This window comes from Capricornis sumatraensis, chromosome X (genome assembly GCF_032405125.1).
Source record: "Capricornis sumatraensis isolate serow.1 chromosome X, serow.2, whole genome shotgun sequence".
Taxonomy (NCBI): Eukaryota; Metazoa; Chordata; class Mammalia; order Artiodactyla; family Bovidae; genus Capricornis; species Capricornis sumatraensis.
This window is the reverse complement of record NC_091092.1, coordinates 132,044,249-132,067,081: the sequence shown is the minus strand read 5'-3', so window position 1 is coordinate 132,067,081 and position 22,833 is coordinate 132,044,249. Positions and strand designations below refer to the sequence as shown.

Genomic DNA, 22,833 nt, shown 5'->3' with positions numbered 1-22,833 from the left:
AAGGGAAAAAGAGAGGCCAGCAGCTACCAAGACATTATTTCACTCAGTTAAAACATTACTTCTGGTCTCTAATTCTTGGTTGGGATTGCAAGACCAGGCGGTCTGCTGCTTGGAAGTGCTTTAAAATGTCCTTCTGCCTGTAACTGGAACCAGCTCTGACATTAAAACTGCATTGTATTTTCTGTAAATGAGAGGCAGTTGTAAACACTAAGGATTCATGATGTTACTAACTTCTCTTTTCAGCTGCAGATAGCTCCACTTTTTTGGTAAGAGAAATCTTAAAGACAATCCCAATACACGTGACTGGGCAAAGTCTTGTGCTTTGGTTGAAACACAGAGAGGGAAATCCTTTGACCTTTAACATCGGCCTCAGGATCCCCAGAAGGCCCATCCCTGGAGTCCTGAAAATACAGAATGAAAACTGCCATGGGAAATGGAGTGAAGGGCCTCTCCTCTGTACCAGTTCAGCTCTCTTAGACCCTCCATGTCCTCTGCCTTGTACCTGTAAAGATCTCTCTGTAGAGCCGAAGAGAAGGAAACCCTGGATGCGCAGTTGAGAAGGGTGCTCCCCAGTGGTTGGCAACGTATGAATGGGTCACAGAAACACAATGAAGGGCAACTTTTTCAACTGCAAAGTGAAGACAGAGGCCTGCCAGGGCACAGGCAGCAGTCAGTTATCAATGCTTAATAGGGAATGAAGTTTGATATGCTTTTCCTCAATCGCTTCTACTTGCACTGGAACAAGGCAAGGACGCAGGACAGGAAAGAGCTGCAGTTGTAGCGCAGGAAATATAAAAACCAGTAAGTCCTCACCAATAATCACGACCAACTTGCTAACCACGAGGTGCATCCACTGCCCAGCCACCATCCCTGTGGGTGCATACAAACAAAATTTAAATTTATTTAAATTAGCATTTAAAATAGCTTTAAGGGCTGGTTGCACAAAGAATTGCAAAGTGGGTCCCCATATGTTGATGCCACTGAACAGGTTAACAGACAACCAAAAATAAACAACAGGTAGCAAGCAGGGAACTGGAGGTCTCAGCCCCTCCCAGATCCCCCTTTCCATCCTTTTTAACCATTTCTGTGCCACCCCCCCCCAAACCAATGGCTGTAAGTAATAACTTGGGGAAAGGGACCACAAAAGCCCAGCTCCCTTGCCCGGGGTGGGGCAGACTGATCCTCCCGAGTCTGAGTCCTCTTTGGGACTCTGCCTGAGATGACACCCTTGCTCGGCTACCTTCCCTTTCCTGTCCAGGTTCCTGTTTCTGTTCCCCAAGGGACACTCCCTTTAAAACCACTGCCAGAGGAGTGCTCACCTCTGGGTCTGCCTCTGTGGAACCTCACCTAAGAGACCACACGACCCAGCTCAGTATCTAGGAACCCAGGCTCCCGCGAAGCAGGTATGCAACTAACACAGTCCTGAACATACCCTTTCCGTACCAACATCTGTCCATGAAATTTAGCTGAAATTGATCTCATTCGATTAAAAGGTGGGACCCAGAAGTGAAATATAAAGTCTCAGTTAAGAAGAATGTATAAGACATAAAGGGCTTCACAGGAGGAGAAGGGGATGACAGAGGATGAGATGAGTTGGATGGCATCACCAGCTCAATGGACATGAGTTTGAGCAAACTCCGGGAGATGGTGAGGGACAGGGAAGCCTGGTGTGCTGCGGTCTGTGGGGTCACAAACAGCCGGACACAACTGAGGGACTGAACAACAACAAGAAGACACAAATGGATTAAATAAATGTTCAAGTCAATTAAAACCCTTTCTATGATGTAGCAATATATGGTCCTTACTAAGTTGAGCACAAATAATTTAAATATATCTTCAGGGAGTAGAGTCAGTTTTGGATTTTGATTCTGAAACGCACTGTTCTAATCTAAGACTATATCATAAATGAAAGGAAACAGACCCAGTCTGCACACATATTAAGATGAATCTTGGAAACTGCTTTTTTACTGAATTTTTTACATGAGCTTGTTTTCCTATAATTTTCCTAACTCTAAGGGGTTAGCACATGGCGAAAACCTTCCAGGTTCCCTTAGAGTGCACTTACTCTGACACCTCCAAAGCAGGTCCATCCATGAGACGGGAACTGTGGAAACTCCATGAGAGCTGCAGACCCAGAGTGGCCCAGTCTCGCATCGCCACGCGCCTCAGCTTCCACGGACACCTCATGACATGGCTCACCTTGATTCCCAGGGCTTCTCCAGAAATAACAGCAACAGTCACGCCATCTTGACTGGGTTTAGGGATTTCGTCACTTTTCAGTTCCTGGTACCGAGGCTTGACCATCTTCTGTGAGCTCCTCAAATTAACCCACAGTTGTAGGCCATGGACTGGCTCCTCTGAGCAAGGCATCTCAGCATGCACGATGCCCTGGCCCGCGGTCATCCACTGCAAATACCAGAGCGACAAGAAGGAAGGGTGACCTGGCCTCTAATGAGCTGGCCGGTGGACGATTACACCCCAGTAACTAAGCCAGGCACCTTACAAGTGCTGCTTTCCAAGTCCCCAGGCACCATGAGGGATAACGAAATGACAGCGACAACTGCTGGGGCCCTTTCTGGTTTTCCAAACACATCCCATGCCTCCAAGTGTGAAATCAAAGCATCAGCTCGGGCATTCACAGAGGTGGAAGAACCCCCTCTTTGGCATCTCTGAGTCTCAGGTTGCCCTCTGAGATGGGAAGTTGCAGGCAGAGGGTAAACTGGGGAAAGCTCTCAGGAGATGCATCTTAATCAGTGAGAAAAGCAGGAAGGGGCACAAAAAGAAGCCAATCACCAATGCAGCTACAGTGGAGGCCTCAGCTGCTCCAGCAGGGAGCCCTGGAATTGGATGAAACTTTAGAATTGTCCCAGATGGAGGCTCTCTATCCTCACATCAACAAACCCTCAAGTGTGGGCCACGCTGCAGCAGGGAGCACCACCTTGGGAGAGGCCCTTCCCTGGGCAGAGGGCCATGCCCGGAGCAGGATGGAGGATGGGCGCATGGTACATGTAGAGGCCCACAGACTCCACCACACCCCAGACAGCTGACTTGAGTCAGTTGGCTCGACTCTGTTAAGGGAGTCCTCACTACCTGGAGAAAGTTACTGCCTCCACTGCTGTGCAGATCTTACATGCATTCATTTCCTTCTTAGTTAGTAGGAGCATATGAGGGGCCAGCCCCAGATGCCAAGCTTAGGATCTGGAGATGAAGAGCTAGAAAACAACAGGTAGATCTCCTGTCTGTCTCAGCTTGGCTCCTCCTGCAGAAGATCCTGAGACAGGTCTCCAGTGCAGGGAGTTCATCTAGAAAGTGTTGCAGAAAGGAAGAGCAAGCCAGACAAGGGAGAAAGCCAAAAAGGGGGTTAATGAGCAGGTTGCATCTGTGGGCACCTGAGGCTCAATCCTGCTGGGATCCATGCCAAGGCACATTAGAGCTCCTGCATGGAGGGTGGAAGAACCCACTTCTGGGGTCACAACCCTACACTTTACATTCTGCTCTGGTGACATGTTACTGTTGACTTTAGGGCCATGACTTTTGCCCTTTTGCTTTTCTGCCTTTCAATCTCAGTTCAGTTGCTCAGTCGTGTCCTACTTTGTAACCCCATGGACTGCAGCACGCCAGGCTTCCCTGTCCATCACCAAGTCCCAGAGCCTACTCAAACTCATGTCCATCGCATCAGTGATGCCATCCAACTGTCTCATCCTCTGTCGTCCCTTTCTCCTCCTGTCTTCAATCTTTCCCAGCATCAGGGTCTTTTCCAATGAGTCAGTTCTTCGTATCAGGTGGCCAAAGTATTGGAGTTTCAGCCTCAGCACCAGTCCTTCTAGTGAATATTCAGGACTGATTTCCTTTAGGATGGACTGGTTGGATCTCCTTGCAGTCCAAGGGACTGTCAAGAGTCTTCTCCAACAACACAGTTCAAAAGCCTCAATTCTTTGGTGCTCAGCTTTCTTTATACTCCAACTCTCACATCTAATTCCCTGATAGCTCAGTTGGTAAAGAATCCTCCTGCAATGCAGGAGACCCCAGTTCGATTCCTGGGTTGGGAAGATCCGCTGGAGAAGGGAAAGAGCTATCCACTCCAGTATTCTGGCCCAGAGAAGTCCAAGGACTGTATAGTCAATGGGGTCACAAAGAGTCGGACAGGACTGAATGACTTTCACTTTCAATCTATGTTCACTGAAATGCCACAATTCAAATATTTGCAGCTGTCATTCCACAAAATACATAAATGATCCCAGAAAGCACCTGATATAGAGGCCAGGCTTATAAAAAACTGGCAAAAATGACCCAAGTGCTCCCTGGGAATTTTAACTGTAACATGTGTCCGACAGGACTAGCATGGTGGCAGGGTTTGGGTCATATTCTTAAGTGACAACACCTACCCTGAAAATGAACTGGAAGATAGAAAACCGTCTCAAAGATAGCAGAGAGATCTAGAAAGATGAGGACAGAAACTGGAGCAGTGAGTGTGGCAACTGGGACATTGTGCGTGACCAGGACATGGACAGCTTCAGGAAAGGTTTGGGGGCAGTGCTGAGAGGCCAACCCTGACTTCAATGAGTGGAGGATAGAGTAGAAGAGAAGGCAGCTGAGACGGTGACTCGTGATTACTCTTTTGAGAAACATAAGAAAAAGACTTAGGTAAGAGCTAAAAAATGACTGTGGGGGGTTTAGGGAAGCATGAGAGAAGAACACAAGAGCCCTGCACAAGTTTCCAGGTGGAGTGCCAGGAGCCACAGGAAGGGAGAAGTCCAGGACATGACAGACAGAGCAGGGACGCGAGAAGGCACCAGGCGTGGGTGGGGTCATCAGCAACAGCCAGACTATGGAACCATCAGCCATTCCTCGTCTTGGCCATACCTGCAGGTCTCCTGGGTTCAACTGACCAGCGTGTCCACAGAAGTCTTCATGGGCCATGCTTCCCCCTTCCAGGAGGTAAGATACCTTTGGGGGGGGGGGTGGAACAGAAGAAAAAGTAGATGTTGGAGAGCTGTGAAGAGTTGTTCACTTTTTCCATTGAAAATGTGTTTAGGAAAACTTGCCGGGTGAGCTGAGGGGATGGACCTCAGTTGACAGGGCCCTGCTAGGCCAGGTAACATCTTTGAGAGAATTTCAATTGGAAGCCCCTTCCTCCAGGCAGAAGCAGCCCTGCGCAAGCAGAGCCCCTGACTGGGTGAGAGGGGCTCCAGAGCTCAGGGTGAAGAGAGGAAGCTCCCATTCAGACAGCAGGAACCCTGTTACCAAGACCACGCTGACAGGTGGGTCGGAGGACAGATTTCAGACCTCTACACCTTCCTCTACAAGCTGACAGGAGAAATCCAGAGGACCAGGCACGCACACCCACAAAACTGTTCAATAAATGCTGGCAAGATATGTCAAATGGTTTCACAGAAATTCAAGTTGACTTTTCCAGAGGCATGTCCATATTAAATCTAAAAGCGCTGTCCATGCTGAAATTCTGAATTGTCCGTCAGGGGAGCCACTAGCCACAAGTGGCTAAGTTTAAAGTAATTAAAATTAAACAAAACGTAAGATTCAGGTCCTCAACTGTACTAGTCACAGTTCGGGTTGTACAACAGCCCTACTAGTGGCCACCACAGTAGGGCAGTGCAGATGATAAGGCATTTCCATCTTTAGAGAAAGTTTCACTTGATAACACTGATCTTGATAAATAAACCTGGATATCGGCAGCCATCTATGGTAGGCATTTTGTGTGGAGAGCAAAACCTTCCTGGGAGCCTCTGCAATCATGGTATCTCTGGGCAAAACAAGATGGCATCAATTTTAAACTGCACAAGAAAATCAAGCCCTTCTTAGTTCATGATTTCACTAAAAGGAAAAAATCAAGCATCTCTAAAATTCGTATTTAAAAAATACTGTGATTACCCTAACTAATAAAGATGAAAAAGACACCAAATACTTAGCAAGGATTTTACACTACTCCAAGGACATGGTAACATTTGAAATATACAATTTAATACTAAAAGCTTAAAATGTCATGTGTATGTTGAGGTTGGGGCCCTCTCTGTACAACTCTATTTAGATTCAACTTTCCATTTTGCTTATTTTGTACACACTTATGAAATTCACCTGTAATGCCAACAAGAAATACCAATGAGCCTCAACAGTTCTGAAAGCTATCCACCAAATCATGTTTATCTGCAAACCACACATGGCTCCCTGCTTCTGGCTTATGGATGACAACTCTGATCATTTGCACTACTGGACAAAGTTTTCATATTATAGCTATGCTAATGCTTCTTTTAAAGTCTAATGTGTTTATCCTTTTAGTCTTGGAAATTTTATTTCAAAATTCTCTTTAACCATTATTTAAACAAACGAAACCGAAAATGTAGTCTGCAATTAAAATCCCTACATCTCTTGTAATTATGTAAGCCAGATTTAATTTTTGTTCAAAGACCCAGTCCACAAAATACAGCAATTTGAACCAGTACTGAAAAACTTGGAAGCTTAAAAACAGATAATACTTTTTACCAACAAGTCACGACTCTCTAAAACGACAAAAAGAAACAGAGTAAAAATACTACCTTTTAAGAAGAAAAACAAAAAAATATACCCGAGGTAAGAGAAGAAAAATATTTATAAAGGTCTTAGCATATACATCAGACACCACTATTTTACACAAAAAATATTCCCTCCTTCATACAAGAACCCATTATACATATCTAGGCCAGGTTTTTTTGTAGTCTATGTTTTTGCTTTATCCTAAGGCATAAAAAGTAGACCCAATCTTCAATGGTACATAAACCAAGAACTTACAGATGTTCAAGCTGGATTTAGAAAAGGCAGAGGAATCAAGAGATCAAATTGCCAACATCCATTGGATCATAAAAAAAAGCAAGAGTGCTAAAACCTTTGACTGTGTGGATCACAACAAACTGTGGGAAATTCTCCAAGAGATGGGAATACCAGACCACCTGACCTGCCTCCTGAGAAATCTGTATGCACATCAAGAAGCAATAGTCAGAACCAGACATGGAACAACGGACTGGTTTCAAATTGGGAAAGGAGTATGTCAAGGCTGTATGTTGTCCCCTTGCTTATTTAACTTATACACAGAGTACATCATGTGAAATGTCGGGCTAGATGAAGCACAAGCTGGAATCAAGATTGCTGAGAGAAATATCAATAACCTCAGATGTGCAGATGATGCTACCCTTATGGCAGAAAGTAAAGAGGAACTAAAGAGCCTCATGACGAAAGTGAAAGAGGAGAGTGAAAAAGTTGGCTTAAAACTCAACATTCAGAAAACGAAGATCATGGCATCTGGTCCCATCACTTCATGGCAAATAGATGGAGAAACAATGGAAACAGTGAGAGACTTTATTTTCTTGAGCTCCAAAATTACTGCAGATGGTGACTGCAGCCAAGAAATTAAAAGACGCTTGCTCCTTGAAAGAAAAGCTATGACAAACTTAGACAGTGTATTAAAAAGCAGAGATATCACTTTCCCACAAACATCCGTAGAGTCAAAACTGTGGTTTTTCCAGTGGCCATGTATGGATGTGAGAGTTGGGCCATAAAGAAGGCTGAGTGCCGAAGAATTGATGTTTTTGAACTGTGATGCTGGAGAAGACTCTTGACAGTCCCTTGGACTGCAAGGAGATCAAACCAGTCAATCCTAAAGGAAATCAGTCCTGAATATTCATTGGAAGGATTTACTGTGAGGAGCACAGGAAGGATTTAGCTCACATTTGGGTGCCAGATAAAGCTTCTCAGAGGAAGTGAAGCCTAAGGAGGGATGGGAGTAAGCCAGACAAAAAAGATGACAGTGAAGGTGGGCCAGGAGTGTGTTCCAGGCATACGTGAAGATCAAGAAGTAAGGGAGATCATCTCTCGTTCAAGGAACAGGAATGGCAAGAGATAAGCCTACAGAGACAAGAAGGGGCCACAAAATAAAACCAAGTATAGCATTTAATGCATGTTTAGTTCAGCCACATCTTGGCCTCCTTTATCATGCAGTCCCTGCTCCATCAGCAGGGCAGGACCTTCCACAAAGTGTTAGGGAAAACCTCCACTGCCCTTTGTGATGTATCTCCCTCCCCACAGAGGGTACTCCATTAATATTCAATTCAGTTCAGTCACTCAGTCGCTCAGTGGTGTCTGACTCTTTGTGACCCCATGGACTTAACACTCAATTCTTGCTGCAGCTCACCCACCCCTCCAAGGTTGGAAGGGAACAGCTTGATCTGATTGGTTGACTTAAAAGAAACTGTTCTCCTATACTGAACCTTGCCTCTCCCCTTCCTCTTTGGGAATCAGCCTGCCCACAGAAGGCCAGGGTCCTCTTTCACTCTTCGCCTCTATGAGAAGGGCCAGCTCCAGCAATCCAGTGAGATCAGAACAGTTTGCCTCAGTTTCAGGTGTGGTATTCGGAAGCCCAGCTGCCTGCAGGCATAAGCCTCATTTGACAGGATCATCTTTATTGGAAATAAAGGTCTATTTTTGTCTGCTATCTATCTTTCTTACTCTTCCAACTGAAATCGTTCAGAATCCAGGCTGGGAAAACAGGCCATTATTTATTCTGTCTCTTCATACCCCCAATTAAGGGCAATTTAAGACCTGCTACTGTCATGCTGTTGAAATCTTACGCTGCAGCCTTATAATAAACCCAGCTCTTCTGGAGTAAATTTTATTGAGTGCTGGATCTTGAAAACAAGTATTTATGGAGCACTTACTACAGTGAAAATCAAGCTGGGTGACATGAGGACTCTTCATGTGTCATCCTGCAGAACAATGTCATTGGGGTATATACTGTGTACAGGACTGCCTTGGCAGTGACCTTTATCTCAGCAGGTGACAGGCAGATGGCTACAGAAACTAGAGGATCTAGACTGTGGTGGTTAATTTTATGTTGTCAACTTGACTGGCTAAGGGATGCTCAGATAGTAGGTAAAACATTATGTCCGGGAGCATCTGTGAAGGTGCTTCTGGATGAGATTAGCATTTGACTCAGCAGACTGAAGATACATGTTCCACCATCACCAGTGTGGGTGGGTACATCCAATGCTTTGAGGGCTCGAACAGAACAAAAAGGTGGAGGGAGATGAATTCATGCTCTCTTACTCAGCTGAGATGCCTAGCTTCTCCTGCCCTCAGACATCAAAACTCCAGGTTCTCAGTCTTCGAATTCTGGGACGTACATCAGCAGTCAGTCCCTTGGACCAGGGCCAGCTTGTAGATGGCAGACTGTGAGCTTTGCCCACCTTCCTTAACCACGTGAGACAATTCCTATAATAAATCTCCTCTTACACGGTCTTTGTGTATCCAATTGGTTCTATTTCTCGGGAGAACTCTGATTAGATTTTAAGTTTAAAACCCCTGCTTGGGAACTTGCAATCATAATGGCAACAATGCAACACTGACACAGGAATAAAGGAGACTCATCTGTAGGAGAAATGAACATATAATCACAGCAGTTTCAAATCAGGGGGCCAAGGGATGCATTTTCCAATAAATCGTATTGTGGGAACAAGAGACTGACTATATGAAATGTCAACTAAAAAAATATTCACAAGCTAAAAGTTGAGAGTTATGTTTTATTTGGCAGACATTTTTAGGACTTCCAGCCTGGGAAGCAGCATCTCAAGGAACCCTGAGAGAACTGCTCTGAGGCAGCAAAGGGGGAGCTAGTTATAGGAGCTGTGCAACAAAGGGCAGGCAATAGGAACAAAAGATAACCGTCAATCAAAGAAAACTAGATAGCTCAAGTTAAGGAATTTAGTGCTTTTCTGTGTATGGGAAGATGTAAGAGTCTAAGTTCACTGAAATCATTCCTTTGATATGCACCTCAGCTATTTGGGGCCAGTATCCTATGTTTCCATATCCTGAGTTTCCTCAGGGTTCACCATAGGGAGTGGCTGCAGTCTGATGGCTGCTGGTGGTGGTAGTGGTTTAGTCACTAAGTTGTGTCCGACTCTTGCGATCGCATGGACTGTAGCCCATCAGACTCCTCTGTCCATGGGATTTCACAAGCAAGAATACTGGAGTGAGTTGTCATTTCCTTCTCCAGGCGATCTTCCCAATCCAGGGATCCAACATGCATCTCCTGCATTGGCAGGTGGGTTCTTTACCACTGAGCCACCTGGGAAGCCCCCTGATGGCTGCTAGATGGCATATATTCTTTACTTCTTGAGTTTCCTCAGGGTTCACCAGCTCACCAGCAGAGATAGCCACAATCCTGATGACTGTGACATCCTTTGTTTACGGATACAACAGGCAGTATTCTATTTCTCAGCAAAAAGACAGTAAGCCCCCACTATATACAGAAAGGGATTCCCTGATAGCTCAGTTGGTAAAGAATCCACCTGCAATGCAGGAGACCCCAGTTCAATTCCTGGGTTGGGAAGATCTGCTGGAGAAGGGATAGGCTACTCACTCCAGTATTCTTGGACTTCCCTTGTGGCTCAGCAGGTAAAGAATCCACCTGCAATGCAGGAGACCTGGGTTTGATCCCTAGGTTGGGAAGATCCCTTGGAGAAGGGAACGGCTACCCACTCCAGTACAGAAATGTGTTCCAAATGGATTAAGAATTTTAAAACTATACTTCAAAGATTTTAATCTAAGGAGACAACAAGAATACAAAATGTCTGCACATATGTATCTTGCAATGTTTATTATGGTAGCAAAAAAAAAACCAGCCACAATCTGGATGATGGGTTAACAGGGTTCTTGTTGTTGTTCAGTCGCTAAGTCATGTCTGATTCTTTGCCACCCCATAGACTGCAGCATGCCAGACTTCCCTGTCCTTCACCATCTCCCAGAGTTTGCTCAAACTCATGCCCAATTGAGTTGATGATGCCATCCAACCATCTCATCCTCTGTCACCCCCTTCTCCTCCTGCCTTCAATCTTTCCCAGCATCAGGGTCTTTTCCAATGAGTTGGCTCTTTGCATAAGGAGGCCAAAGCACTGAAGCTTCAGCTTCAGCATCAGCCCTTCCAGTGAATATTCAGGGTTGGTTTCCTTTAGGATTGACTGGTTTGATCTCTCTGTTGTCCAAGGGACTCTCAAGAGGCTTCTCAGCACCACAACTTGAAAGTATCAATTCTTTGGTGCTCAGCCTTCTTTATGGGCAACTCTCACATTCATACATGACTATTGGAAAAACCACAGCTTTGACTATATGAACCTTTGTCAGCAAAGTAATGTCTCTGCTTTTTTAGCATGCTGTCTAGGTTTGTCAGTTTTTCTTCCAAGAAGCAAGTGTCTTTTAATTTCATGGCTGCAGTCACTGTCAGCAGTGATTTTGGAGCCCAAGAAAAGAAAATCTGTCACTGTTTCCACTGTTTCCCCATCTATTTGTCATGAAGTGATAGGACCAGATACCATGATCTTAGTTTTTTTAATGCTGAGTTTTAAGCCAGTCTTTTCACTCTCCTCTTTCACTCTCATCAAGAGGTTCTTTAGTTCCTCTTCACTTTCTGTCATTAGAGTGGTATCATCGGCATATCTGAGGTGGTTAATATTCCTCTCGGATAAATGACGGTACAGCCATACAAGAGAATATTATTATGCAACTGTTAAAAAGTAATACAGATCTTTATTCACCGTCACAGACAAATGAAATATTATTTAATCAGAAAAACAGGCTACAGAACAGCAATTATAGTTAAAGGGATCAAATGCAAAGATGCGCTGAAATGGGTTTATTTAAATAAAACTATACTCAGTCATGCTGTGTATGCCTGTAAGTGCCCAGACACACATGCACCAAAATGTGATTAAAGGTCATCTCCAAAGGGTGGAATTGCAGGTATATTTTATTATCTACTTTTTTTCCTGATAGTCTGAGTTTTCTGCAATGAGTACTTTTTTTTACAATGGAAACTATTTTTGTTTGGAGGAAATAAAAAGGTGCTGCCACTAATCAGTGAATGGAAGTAATGATATGCTTTATTCTACATAGATGCCGTTGTGGGGCTGGACAGGAAGGCAGTGAGACACAAAGCAAAACACTAAGAATCAATTAGCTGTGAGGACAACACCGGTAGCTCTGACTTTAGTATGTTACTAGGTGGAAAAGACTTGGAGTTATTATAGAGGGTACTCATATAAAAAAAAAGACTTAGACACTTAGGACTCCATACAAGCTTAAAAATTTCAGAGGGCAAATAAAAAGCTTCCAAATTTCAAACTACCAGCCCAACTACATGGTGTGGTGTCTAGAATTGCTTTCCTTTTCCTGCTATGCATGCATTTTTAATTAAAATAACTGCATAATAAAGGCAATTTTCATTCTGCTTGCACTGAAGTTCCCCTTTGGGTTCTCAAAGGAGTCTCTTTCAAATCATGTTCTTTCCGTCCTGCAAGATTTTTTAATTATCCAAATCTAGGGGTTTGAAGTTGTTAAGCATCTAAAAATGTGTCAGGCAACTTTCAAAAGTAAATTGTGGGAGGCATGACTCATTTAAAGATGAAAATTTACATGGATATCTAAAGAGTTTTTTTGTTTTCCAAATTTTATTTTAGAGAGAAATTCCAACACTGTTTCTAAGAGAATGAAAAGACCGTTATCTCCTCATTTTCTTTACTTTTGTGGTGTGAGTGTGAAAGTCACTCAGTCATGTCTGACTCTTTGTGACCCCATAGACTATACAGTCCGTGGAATTCTCCAGGTCAAAATACTGGAGTGGGTAGCCTTTCACTTCTCCAGGGGATCTTCCCAAACCAGGGATCAAACCGAGGTCTCCCACATTGCAGGCAGATTCTTTATCAGTTGAGCCACTAGGGAAGTGTGTCCTCTTTTCTCTGGTAATACCAAAGTAAATAGCATTTCGCCTATCCTAAATACGATAAAACTAGAGAAGTCTAGGCAATGATGCTTTACTGAGTCCATAATGCCTACCTTTTACTACTTAAAGGAAAAAACACACTTTTAGCCTTTGGGGAAAGAAAAATCAGAAACCGAGGAAACTTTACTACCTTTTATTTATTTACTTTTGCTAAGTGCTGTAATTGCTACACTAGATGATAAAATAACGTCTGTGGCGGATTTAAAAAAAAAAAAGCTCAGGCAGTACTTTGAGAATTGACACAATCCAGATGATTTTTTAGGACATTACATAATTGTGAACACCTGGAGAATTGCTGTGGGTGGTTGACGGAATTGGGAGTGTTATGTTTAAACTCAAGAATTGTGTATGTCTAATTAAGAAAGAAATCTGTAATTTGAAACAGGTGTTTTCTTAAAGGACTTGCAGTGCATCCTGGTCCTGCTGTGTCCTTTCCTCCTTCTGATCCTAAACTTTCTACGGGTTTTTACTAAATATTTATGCTTCCTTGTCAGTTCTTATTTGTTTGTGTTTGTATTTGGAAATGGAAAGACAAAAAACCCACAACAGTAATGAAAGAAAAACGTCACCTGCAGTATGAAGCTTAGAGAAGATGCACCTCTAGGAGTTATAAATTAATTCTGAAGAATTACAGCACCAAATAGTTTGCTGTTTCTTTCCGGATGGTATTTAGGAAGGAGAGTATCATGACTTCATTCACTGCTACAGATGCAAAATGTATTCTTTAAAAGAAAAAGTTTATATTCTAGATTAAACTCTGTTTTAATTTCCATTTGCCTTAAAATGGTGCTTTTATATTCCCTACTGGTAGCTGAGGAGGAAAAACAGAAAAACAAAACAAAAACATGGGTTAAGGTCATGGCTGATGAGAGAGGCCAGCAAGGAACATCTTGCGTAACTGAGGCGGCTAACTGATTTTCAAGGACAGAAACAGAATGCTTGAATCCATACAATTCAGGACCTAAGTTATTTTACAAAAATGTTTTAACTTCTTGAGCAATCACTGAGAAACCTGGAAATTGCACGCTATCCCTTTGTTGGCTCATCCAGTCCCAACCTCACAAAAATACCTTCACAAGTGCCAAAAGGTCGTTGCACAAAAGAGGAACAGATGAGCGACACTGTTTAGGTATTCAGCCAAGGGGCAAGCCCAAACCTTTAAAAGCTCTGCTGGGTCGTGCCTTGAAATTTCCTGTTACAACCCCGGAGGCGCCAGTGCTTCTGCGATCCTGCCAACACTGCCCCCTGCTGGCACAGCCCTGCCTCAAGAACCACTCAGGTACTGAGACCCTGGGTGGAATCTGGGCTTTGTTGGTTATTTACTAGGTGTGAGATGTGGGGTGAAATCCTTAACTTCTCCGAGGCTCGGTTTCTTCGTTTAAAACAGAGACCTAGGCCATGAGCTCACCAAGTGTGGTGAGGACTAACCCAGGTGATGTGTGCAAAACACACAAGTGTTCAGTAAGTTCTAGAATCAACACGTTTGCCACATTTCCTCGAGGCAAGATCCCGTTCATTGAGTCCTCTCTTGACCTCCCAGGAATGTATTTCCCTCAATATTCTCATGGTTTGCGTCCTCACTTCATTCAGGCCTCCATTTAAATGTCACTCCCTAAGAGAGGCCACCCCACAACCAGCCAATCTAACTGGTCAATCTAGTCTCAATCCTATTCTGATCATTTCTTCTTCCTAGCTTTTCCATGAAGGGCACTATATAATTAACATATAATTATATATTATATAATCATTTGGTTATTCATTGTCTGTCTTCCCTAAGAAAATGATACTTCCTGAAAGTTAGAACATATAGCTGACACTGAAGATTTGTGGAAGGAAGGAGGGGCAGCATCTTGTATTTGTATTTTGGCATTCACAAAGCATATGATCCTGCAAATATATTACCTACATGTTACTGATGAAAAAACTATGTCTTAATGTGATTACGGTTACACAATTAATAGTGGCAGAGCAAGGATTTAACATTTTCTGTCTCTGAAAATAAAACCATCTCACTCTCCCACGGTGTGCCACAAATGCTGGCATCATCTCGGCACTAATGGAGGTGTTGAAAGCACCGTGCCCGCCTTGGAGGAGAGCTGACGGGAGCTGCCAGAGTAGCCAGTGCTCCCACAACTGACTTGAGAGCAATTTTCCTTTTCTATTCTTCTGTTGTTCCCATTTGTAAGTCTCCCAAATCCACTAATTTTCCTTTCACTCTGAATAAAATTTCAGACATGCACATCAAGGTTCTATGATGATCACATTCCCAAATCTACTCAGGTTGGACTGCAAACTCTCAGAGAATCTTCCAGCTGCTTCGAGGAGCCCAGATTCAGAAACACCTTTCCTCTTCAAACCCCACTCAACCTTCTGGGGGAATCTCTTCAGACAAAGTACCCTAGGCTCCCCATGCCATCGTCTTGCCAACCTCTTAATTGATGTCACCTCCATTCTGTAAAACTGTAGTCAAGGCATTCACATCCACTGCCTCATCTCCCATGTTACACTGAAAGGGGCTCACGGGAACGATGTGCCAGCCTCTAGGATGACTCCAGTTTCCCACATATGCACCCAGCCGGTAAAGTGGGTCGGTCAAAGCACTGTTGCTTAACAGTGCCCTCTGCTGGTCGTTGTGATGTGTGCTGTTTAAATACTGGAGTGGGTTGCCATTTCCTTCTCCATTTCTAAAATCAGTTCTCACCAAACCAGAGATGTGTTGTGAAAAGATTTACTGGTAACTAAGACTATCTTCTAGCCTGAGCACATTGTCTCTGCTCAAAGATCACATGTCCACATAGCAGGCTGCCCCCTAGTCATTAAGGGAGGCGCTGTGTTGTGGAGTAGAACAGCAGCCTCTAGTTAAAAGTTGTTAAGGCCAACACTGAAGAAAGAAGGCCTGGAAACATTCCTCCACACACATGGTCCTAGGCAGGCCTGGGTGCACAAGGCTCTTACAGAGACAGATTTAAGGGAATCCTGTCAATTTCCCTCGTTTTAATATTTTGTTAAAATTTCATTATAATATTTAATTAATGCTGACACTTTTTGATGGGTGATTTCTTATTCCAGATTCAATTCATTGTAAGGATTTAATTTCTGAAACTCCCTGTGAATGTGTTCATTGCACTTGTGCTACTGGGACACAGTTCTCACGATTTTGGCCTTCAAGAAGCAATAAAACACTTTATAATAAGGGGGTCTAATGGAGGGATTTTGTCTTTGTCTTTTTAAATTTTTAATTTTGAAATATTTTAAAATCTCTTTCTCTTTTTATTTCATTGCAGCCTGCAGAAGAGACAATGTCATCACAAACTCATTAATGGGTAGTTAGAAAGCACCCAGAAGGAACGCAATGATTATCCCTTCCCTACTTTCAGGGAACAACTGGCAATTCCAGCAGGGGAAACACTACCGAAATAGGCAGCTTAGAGGAACAAATGCTAAACAGAAGTACGATTAGCCACACTGGAAAGAGAGAATTAAGATCAATTTTGATGATGAAGAATCTAGAGGAATAGGGGAGTAATTCATGGAGGAGGCAGCACTCCCACCCCCACCAGCTAGTCCTTAAAAGACTGAAATATCGGTCATGTTGATGTTTGGTAGAAACCAACACAATACTGTAAAGTGATTATCCTCCAACTAAACAAATTTTTTTAAAGCCTGAAATATTGGTAAAAAGCTGGTGTGGCTGGGACAAACCAGTGTACAGGATGAGGAAAAGAATCTTTAGGTTGTAGTAAAAGGTCACAAACAAATAAAGCACCATTTTGTTAACTATCACGTTACTCCTAGATCACGAACATCTCCTTGCTGCTGCTGCTGCTAGGTCACTTCAGTCGTGTCCGACTCCATGCGACCCCATAGATGGCAGCCCACCAGAATCCCCGTCCCTGGGATTCTGCAGGCAAGAACACTGGAGTCGGTTGCCATTTTCTTCTCCAATGCATGAAAGTGAAAAGTGAAAGTGAAGTTGCTCAGTCATGTACGACTCTTCGCGACCCCATGGACTGCAGCCTACCAGGCTCCTCCATTCATGGGATTTTGCAGGCAAGAGTACTGGAGTGGGGTGCCATCGCCTTCTCTGCTCCTTGTTGCTACAAGAAGTTAAATGACTGGCCAAGTATCCAGACAGTCAACCAACCCAATCTACTTCCTCATTATACTCGAAGTTCAGAGAAGTGAGAGTACTACTTTGCACTTACAGGCAGGAAAATCAAGTCCCTGAACCATGAAAGCACTGGGTCCCACACTAAGTAACAGAGGTAGAATGAGGTATAGAATGGAAACTTTGTTCCAGAAGCAGCAGCATGGAAGAGGGGACAGGTGTGGGCCCGGATTAGATGAACCCACCTGCCTTGTATGGACTGTGTGTGAGCTTGACTAGTCACTGTTTCTTTGGCCTCTGTTTCCTCATCTGTAAAATGGGGAGCTAACAATTCCTGCTTTCAGGGTTGCTGGGAGGTTTAGAGGTAATGTAGAGAAAGCATGTGAAGTTTCTCATAAAACATGTAGCTAATATTATTGCATGACAAATTTCCTATGCATTTAATCTTGTGTGGTCAGGCATTTCATTTGGAGTCTACTGATGGATAACTTTGAAGAATCTTTCTTTGCTCTGGTGTTGAACATTTGGAAAAAGCTTTTTGTCCTATAATGGTCTATGCTAATTCATTCTAGACTTATTTTTAGTCTCAATGAAGAAGCGTTATTTTATATTTGGTAACATAAAAGAATGTTTAAAGACTAGTTTATAGTCTTTATTACACCCCCTTGAATTTGTCTACTTACGAACTGTAGGAATGTAGTCTTTCAGACATGAATGGTTTCTGTCTATAACTGTAATTGGGTAGGAGTGGGGCAGATGGGGAAATTTGTTGGAATTTACTTGGACTACTTTTGAAGAACATTTCCATTAAACTGCCACTTTCCCTCATGTGACCTATGCTGGGAAACGGTCATGGGCGCTGCAGGATATTCAGCGGCATTCCCAGCTTCTGCACACCAGATGGCAGTAGCACCATCCAGTTGGTATGACCAGCATGGTCTCCAGAAATTGCCACAAGACGCTGGGAAGCAAAATCACGCCTAGTTTGAGAACCACTGGCACACTTTAAAAACCAGACTTTTAGACTAAAGATGGTTCTAATTTCAAAATGACTGCATTAACCCGGGAGCTTCAGGATATAAATATTGGCCTTTCATTCATAACTAGAGATCCAGCTTGGCTTTGAAGACCTTCTCCAGTGATGGCCCGATCTACAGCTTTAGATCATGCCCTGCCCTACACATCCAATTTTTAATTCTACCTAAACTAATCCCTGGTTTTAGTTCATCCCCATACTATGCCCCGTACTTTTTCCTCTGCTGTCCAGACAGTCATCTAACTTATCCCTTACAGTTTTACTAAATGGCCAAACTTTTCCTGAAGCCCTGCCAGACCTGTTAGAAATGCTAGCTTCTCCCCCCGAACACGAAACTTCAGGCACTGGACCACTCTTGTTCCTCCTTAATTATTTTCTCTCTTTCTTGCAAACTGAAAGTCCTCTGCCCCCACTTCTAAACTCACTGGTGTGCTTCCATGTGCACATAAACACAATTTTAATTTCCTTTTGGACAGGGAACATACTGTAGAGGAGAAAGTTATGTTTTTTAATTTGAACCCCTATTTTAAATTTCATGGGCACCTCTAATGGTACACAAATATTTCCTAGAAAAAGCTGCCCTAAGATCACACCCTCCCTTCCACTCTCGCATATATTATTAACTTATTTGATTGACCAGAATAGAACACAAACCAGGTTAATTTTATGTGGCAGGGGCAGACCCACAAGAGTTCCTGGAGAGCAAGTGAGCATCAGGTCCTTCACTAACCACAAGAGCACTGTTTAATCTTCAAATATAGCAAGTGAACAGGGAATTTCAAAAATATCAACATTTGAAATAACCAATACACATGGTTCAAAATTCTAATGGCACAAAGAGAAAAAGAATGAAAATTAATTCTTTCCCACTCTCCCTCACCACCAGTAACCTTCTTCTGAAGGCACATTACCAGCTTCTTGGTTATTCTTTCAGAGATAATCTAGACCTAGAATCTACCCAAGAGTCAAAGTATCAGTGGAAACCACTTATATGCTGTCCATCAAGAGATGAGTGGATAAACAAAGCGTGACATAGCCATATAATGGACTATTAGTCAGCCATTAAAAAGAATAAGGTTCTGATATGGACTACTATAGATGAACTTTGAAAACATCATGCTGAGTGAAAGAAGCCAGTCACAAAAGACCACGGACTGTATAATTCCTTTTATATGAAGTGTCTAGAATAGGCAAATTCATAGAAACACAGTGTGGTTGCCAGAGGTTTGGGGAAGTGGCAGTGCGGAGTGACTGCAAATGGGCAAGGGCTGTCTTTTGGGGGGTGATGGAAACAGCTGGAGTCAGTGGCAACAGCCGTACAATCTTAGGAATATACTGCTGCTACTGCTGCTCAGTAGCTCAGTCGTGTCCAACTCTTTGCAACCCCATGGACTACAGCCCGCCAGGCTCCTCTGTCCATGGGATTTCCCAGGCAAGAATACTGGAGTGGGTTGCCATTTCCTTCTCCAGGAGATCTTCCCGACCCAAGGATCAAAACTGGGTCTCTTGCATTGGCAGAATTCTTTACTTCTGAGCCATCTGGGAAGCTTAGGAATACATAAAAGTCACTAGATTTTCAAAAAAGCTTTGTGGATGTACATTTGTGCCTGTCATTGTGTATTCATTCTCTAACAACCATCTTCTATTATCGCTGTGACTTTTGAGACTTTGTTTTCTTCGCATCAGTGTAGTCTGTGGAAGTCACCATCCATTCAAATAATCCATCTTGCACACAATAAATAATAGACCATTTTGTAAAAGAGAATAAAGGTATAGTCTTTGCTCTTTATACAAGCCCTACATCATGCCAGAACAAGCTTGTACTTTGCCTCTGCTGCTTTCCAGCTATCACAGAGATTCTTCTTCATCAGGACCTATCACGCTGCGGCATTCTTCTAACAGCTGGGTTGTATGTTACTGTATGGACACATCCAAGGAGACCACTAATTCTCAACTGGGGACAATGTGGCGGCCCCCCTGCCCAAAGAAGACAGTTGGCAGTATCTAGAAACATGTTTTGTTGCCACCACTGGAGGTAAATAGGTACTATTAGCATCTGGTGAGAAGAGGAAGGGGATGCTGCTAAACATCCAAAAATGCACAGCTCCCCCTCCCTCCCACATCAAAGAATGCTCCACTCAAAATAGCAGTAGTACTAAGGGTGATAAACCTCCATTTAAACAGACCATGATTCATGAAAATGTAAACTGTTTATAACATCTGCTTTTACAATGTTGCATAATATTCCAACTTTCAGGTATATAATAATTTCCTGATATATAATCTCCACATATATAATCACTCCCCTTTATTTTAGATACTTTGTTCCTTTTTTTAACTTTTTAATATTGCACTGGAAGAAACACTTGTATAACAAGCCACTGTTCTCACATTGGGCTTTTTTTTTTTTCAGGAAATTATTAGATTGCTATAAGTAAGGTAACTGGGTTAAAGGAGAATATGTTTTTGCCCTGGAATTATATGGGGCTCTTACTGTTATTATGAATGGGATTCCCCTACATTATATCTAGTTATTGCCTTTGTGCAGGAAAGTAGGTGGCTTTCACAGTTATTTTCTATCCAGCCATTTACTTTTTTTTCTCTTTGTCTGTACCACATGGCATGTGGGACCTCAGTTCCCCAAACAGGGTTTGAACCTGTGCACCCTGCATTGGAAGGTGGAGTCTTACCCACTGGACCACCAGGGAAGTACCTATCTGGCCATTTAAGTAAGACACTTTTGGTTGATGTTCTTAGCATGGCGGTGCCAAGGGGTGTCCTCGAATGAGGGAGACTTTAGTGTCCTTTCTATAATCTATTAGTGTTACCCTCAATTCATGCCAAGTAAACACACGCACTAACATCCATCCATACGCTGAGCTGTGACCGTAATTTCCTCCTCCAATCACATCACCACCCAAAGCTGGATGTAGCCACCATGGGTTAGGGTTAGGGTTCCCACAAGAATTTGTTTCCTCCTCCTTTCCAAGAGGCATAACTCTTATTAATGGCCTCAAAGCTGCCAGAACCATATTCAATCACGACAGTGCTGGTGGACATTCTCATCTTTTTCCTCACAGTGTCAGGAACTTGTCAATACCTCCATGTTAAGAGATGACAGAGGATGTTCCTTGAACAATAGTCTTTCTGATGTTCAGAAAATATCCTTCTTTCCTAGTTTTCCTATTTTTTCCTTTCCAGAATAGATTTTGAATTCAACTAAACTCTTATTTTTTTCCAGCTTTGATTCAACAATGGTATGCTTTGGGTTTGAAAGTACAATGAGTTAGTAAAAACAGGTTGCGTGGGAGACAGGAGGTTTGGATCCAGCTGTAAGTTTTAGGTATGAATCACCAGAACCCTACCCTTCCTCTCAGGATATTGTTCAGGGGTTGCATGCAAATGCCACTGGCTGCCAACCAGTAAACGTTAAGTGTGGCTTTTCTGATGGGCACACCCCTGGAAATACAGCAGGTCTGTTCTCCTGAACAAGATTAAAGAACCTGCTGAGGCTTGTAAAAAACGTGATAAAACATTTCTAAGCCCAGCTAAGGAAAGAATGGACCAGATCATCCTAAAACAGCCCTGCGAAGCAGGCAGGACGGTTACTCCTAACCATCCTTCAGTTGAAGCAGGAGTGACCAACAGCATTGGTTTCTCCAGGACCAAGGGGTTCCCAGGAACACAGGTCTTTCAGTGCTAAAACCTGGAAGGTCCCAAGGCTATAATTTAAAGGATGAATTTAAAAGGCACAAAATGTGTTTCTTCTCAGGGCAGGTGAAGGGTTCATCAACGGTGTGTGAACTTGAAGTACTTCTCTTTCAGGCGAAACTAAACCTGGGCAGGGTGTGGATTAAAAAGGAAGAGTGCTGTGCATTTTGTCAGATGGTTCTTTGTTTCTGACCATTGAGAGTTGCCCTAAACAAATGAAGATATCAGGCCAGACCAGAAATAGGTGACTGGAAAATCATTCTGCCCTTTACCACAAGCCTTTTCACAACAATGCTTCCCGGAGTACAAACTCCAGGCAGGAAATACTGCATACGTTTTCCCCTTTGTCTTGGGACCACCAGCTGTGCCTTTTCCTCCAGGGTCTTCCTTCTTCCTAAAGTTTCCTGCAAGTTTTTAACAGAAAATACCTCACTATCCAAAGTGAAGAGTTAAATTTTAGAAAATAATTAGCCATTAACTCAATAAAATCAGGTTCTTGCTCTTGGCTCACAGTTATATTTCTTGAATAAAGAAGATGTGGTATACACACACACACATATATAAAAATACACAATGGAATACTACTCAGCAATAAAAAGGAATGAAATAATGCCATTTTTGCAGCAACACAGATGCAACTAGAGATTATCATACTAAATAAGTCAAGAAGAGAAAGACAAATACCATATGATATCACTTTCACGTGGAATCTAAAATATGACACAAATGAACTTATCCACTCCTGCAGTGGAAGCATGGAGTCCTAACCACTAGACTGCCATGGAATTCCCTGTAGATTTTTGAAGCTCATATTAAAAGACAGCTGAAACTTGGGTTACCTATACTCTTGGGGGAAACTCTTGAGGGAAACAGCTGATTCTAGTTATTCACAGTAGTGATATTCTATTTCTGCTTATTTAACTTATATGCAGAGTACAGATGTGGGAAGATTGCGGGCCTGGCGTCCTGAGGTGCACGGGTCACGGTGCTCTTTAGCCCACCTGCATCCCACCTCCCGGGGTCGCACCAGTCCAACCCCCACCAACTCCCCTACCCCCTGGGGCCCCACGTGTTGTGTTGGGGGGAGCAGCGCCCAAGCGGAGTGGGAGGACGCGGGAGAGCTCTCGGGGGTGCAAGGCGAGAAGCAGCTGGCTGGGCAGC

At 43.2% G+C, this 22,833-nt stretch overlaps 1 protein-coding gene across 2 annotated transcripts in view; it reads right to left on the bottom strand.

Moving 5' to 3' along the window:
• PIR (pirin) overlaps positions 1-22,833 on the bottom strand; it is a 98,120-nt gene that overhangs the window by 57,660 nt on the left and 17,627 nt on the right. For both annotated transcript variants that reach the window (XM_068962573.1, XM_068962574.1), the window contains exons 4-5: positions 4,864-4,947; positions 2,200-2,406 (exon numbers count right to left, since the gene is read on the bottom strand). In XM_068962573.1, the coding sequence (XP_068818674.1) occupies positions 2,200-2,406; positions 4,864-4,947 (291 nt within the window). The remainder of the gene's footprint in view (positions 1-2,199; positions 2,407-4,863; positions 4,948-22,833) is intronic.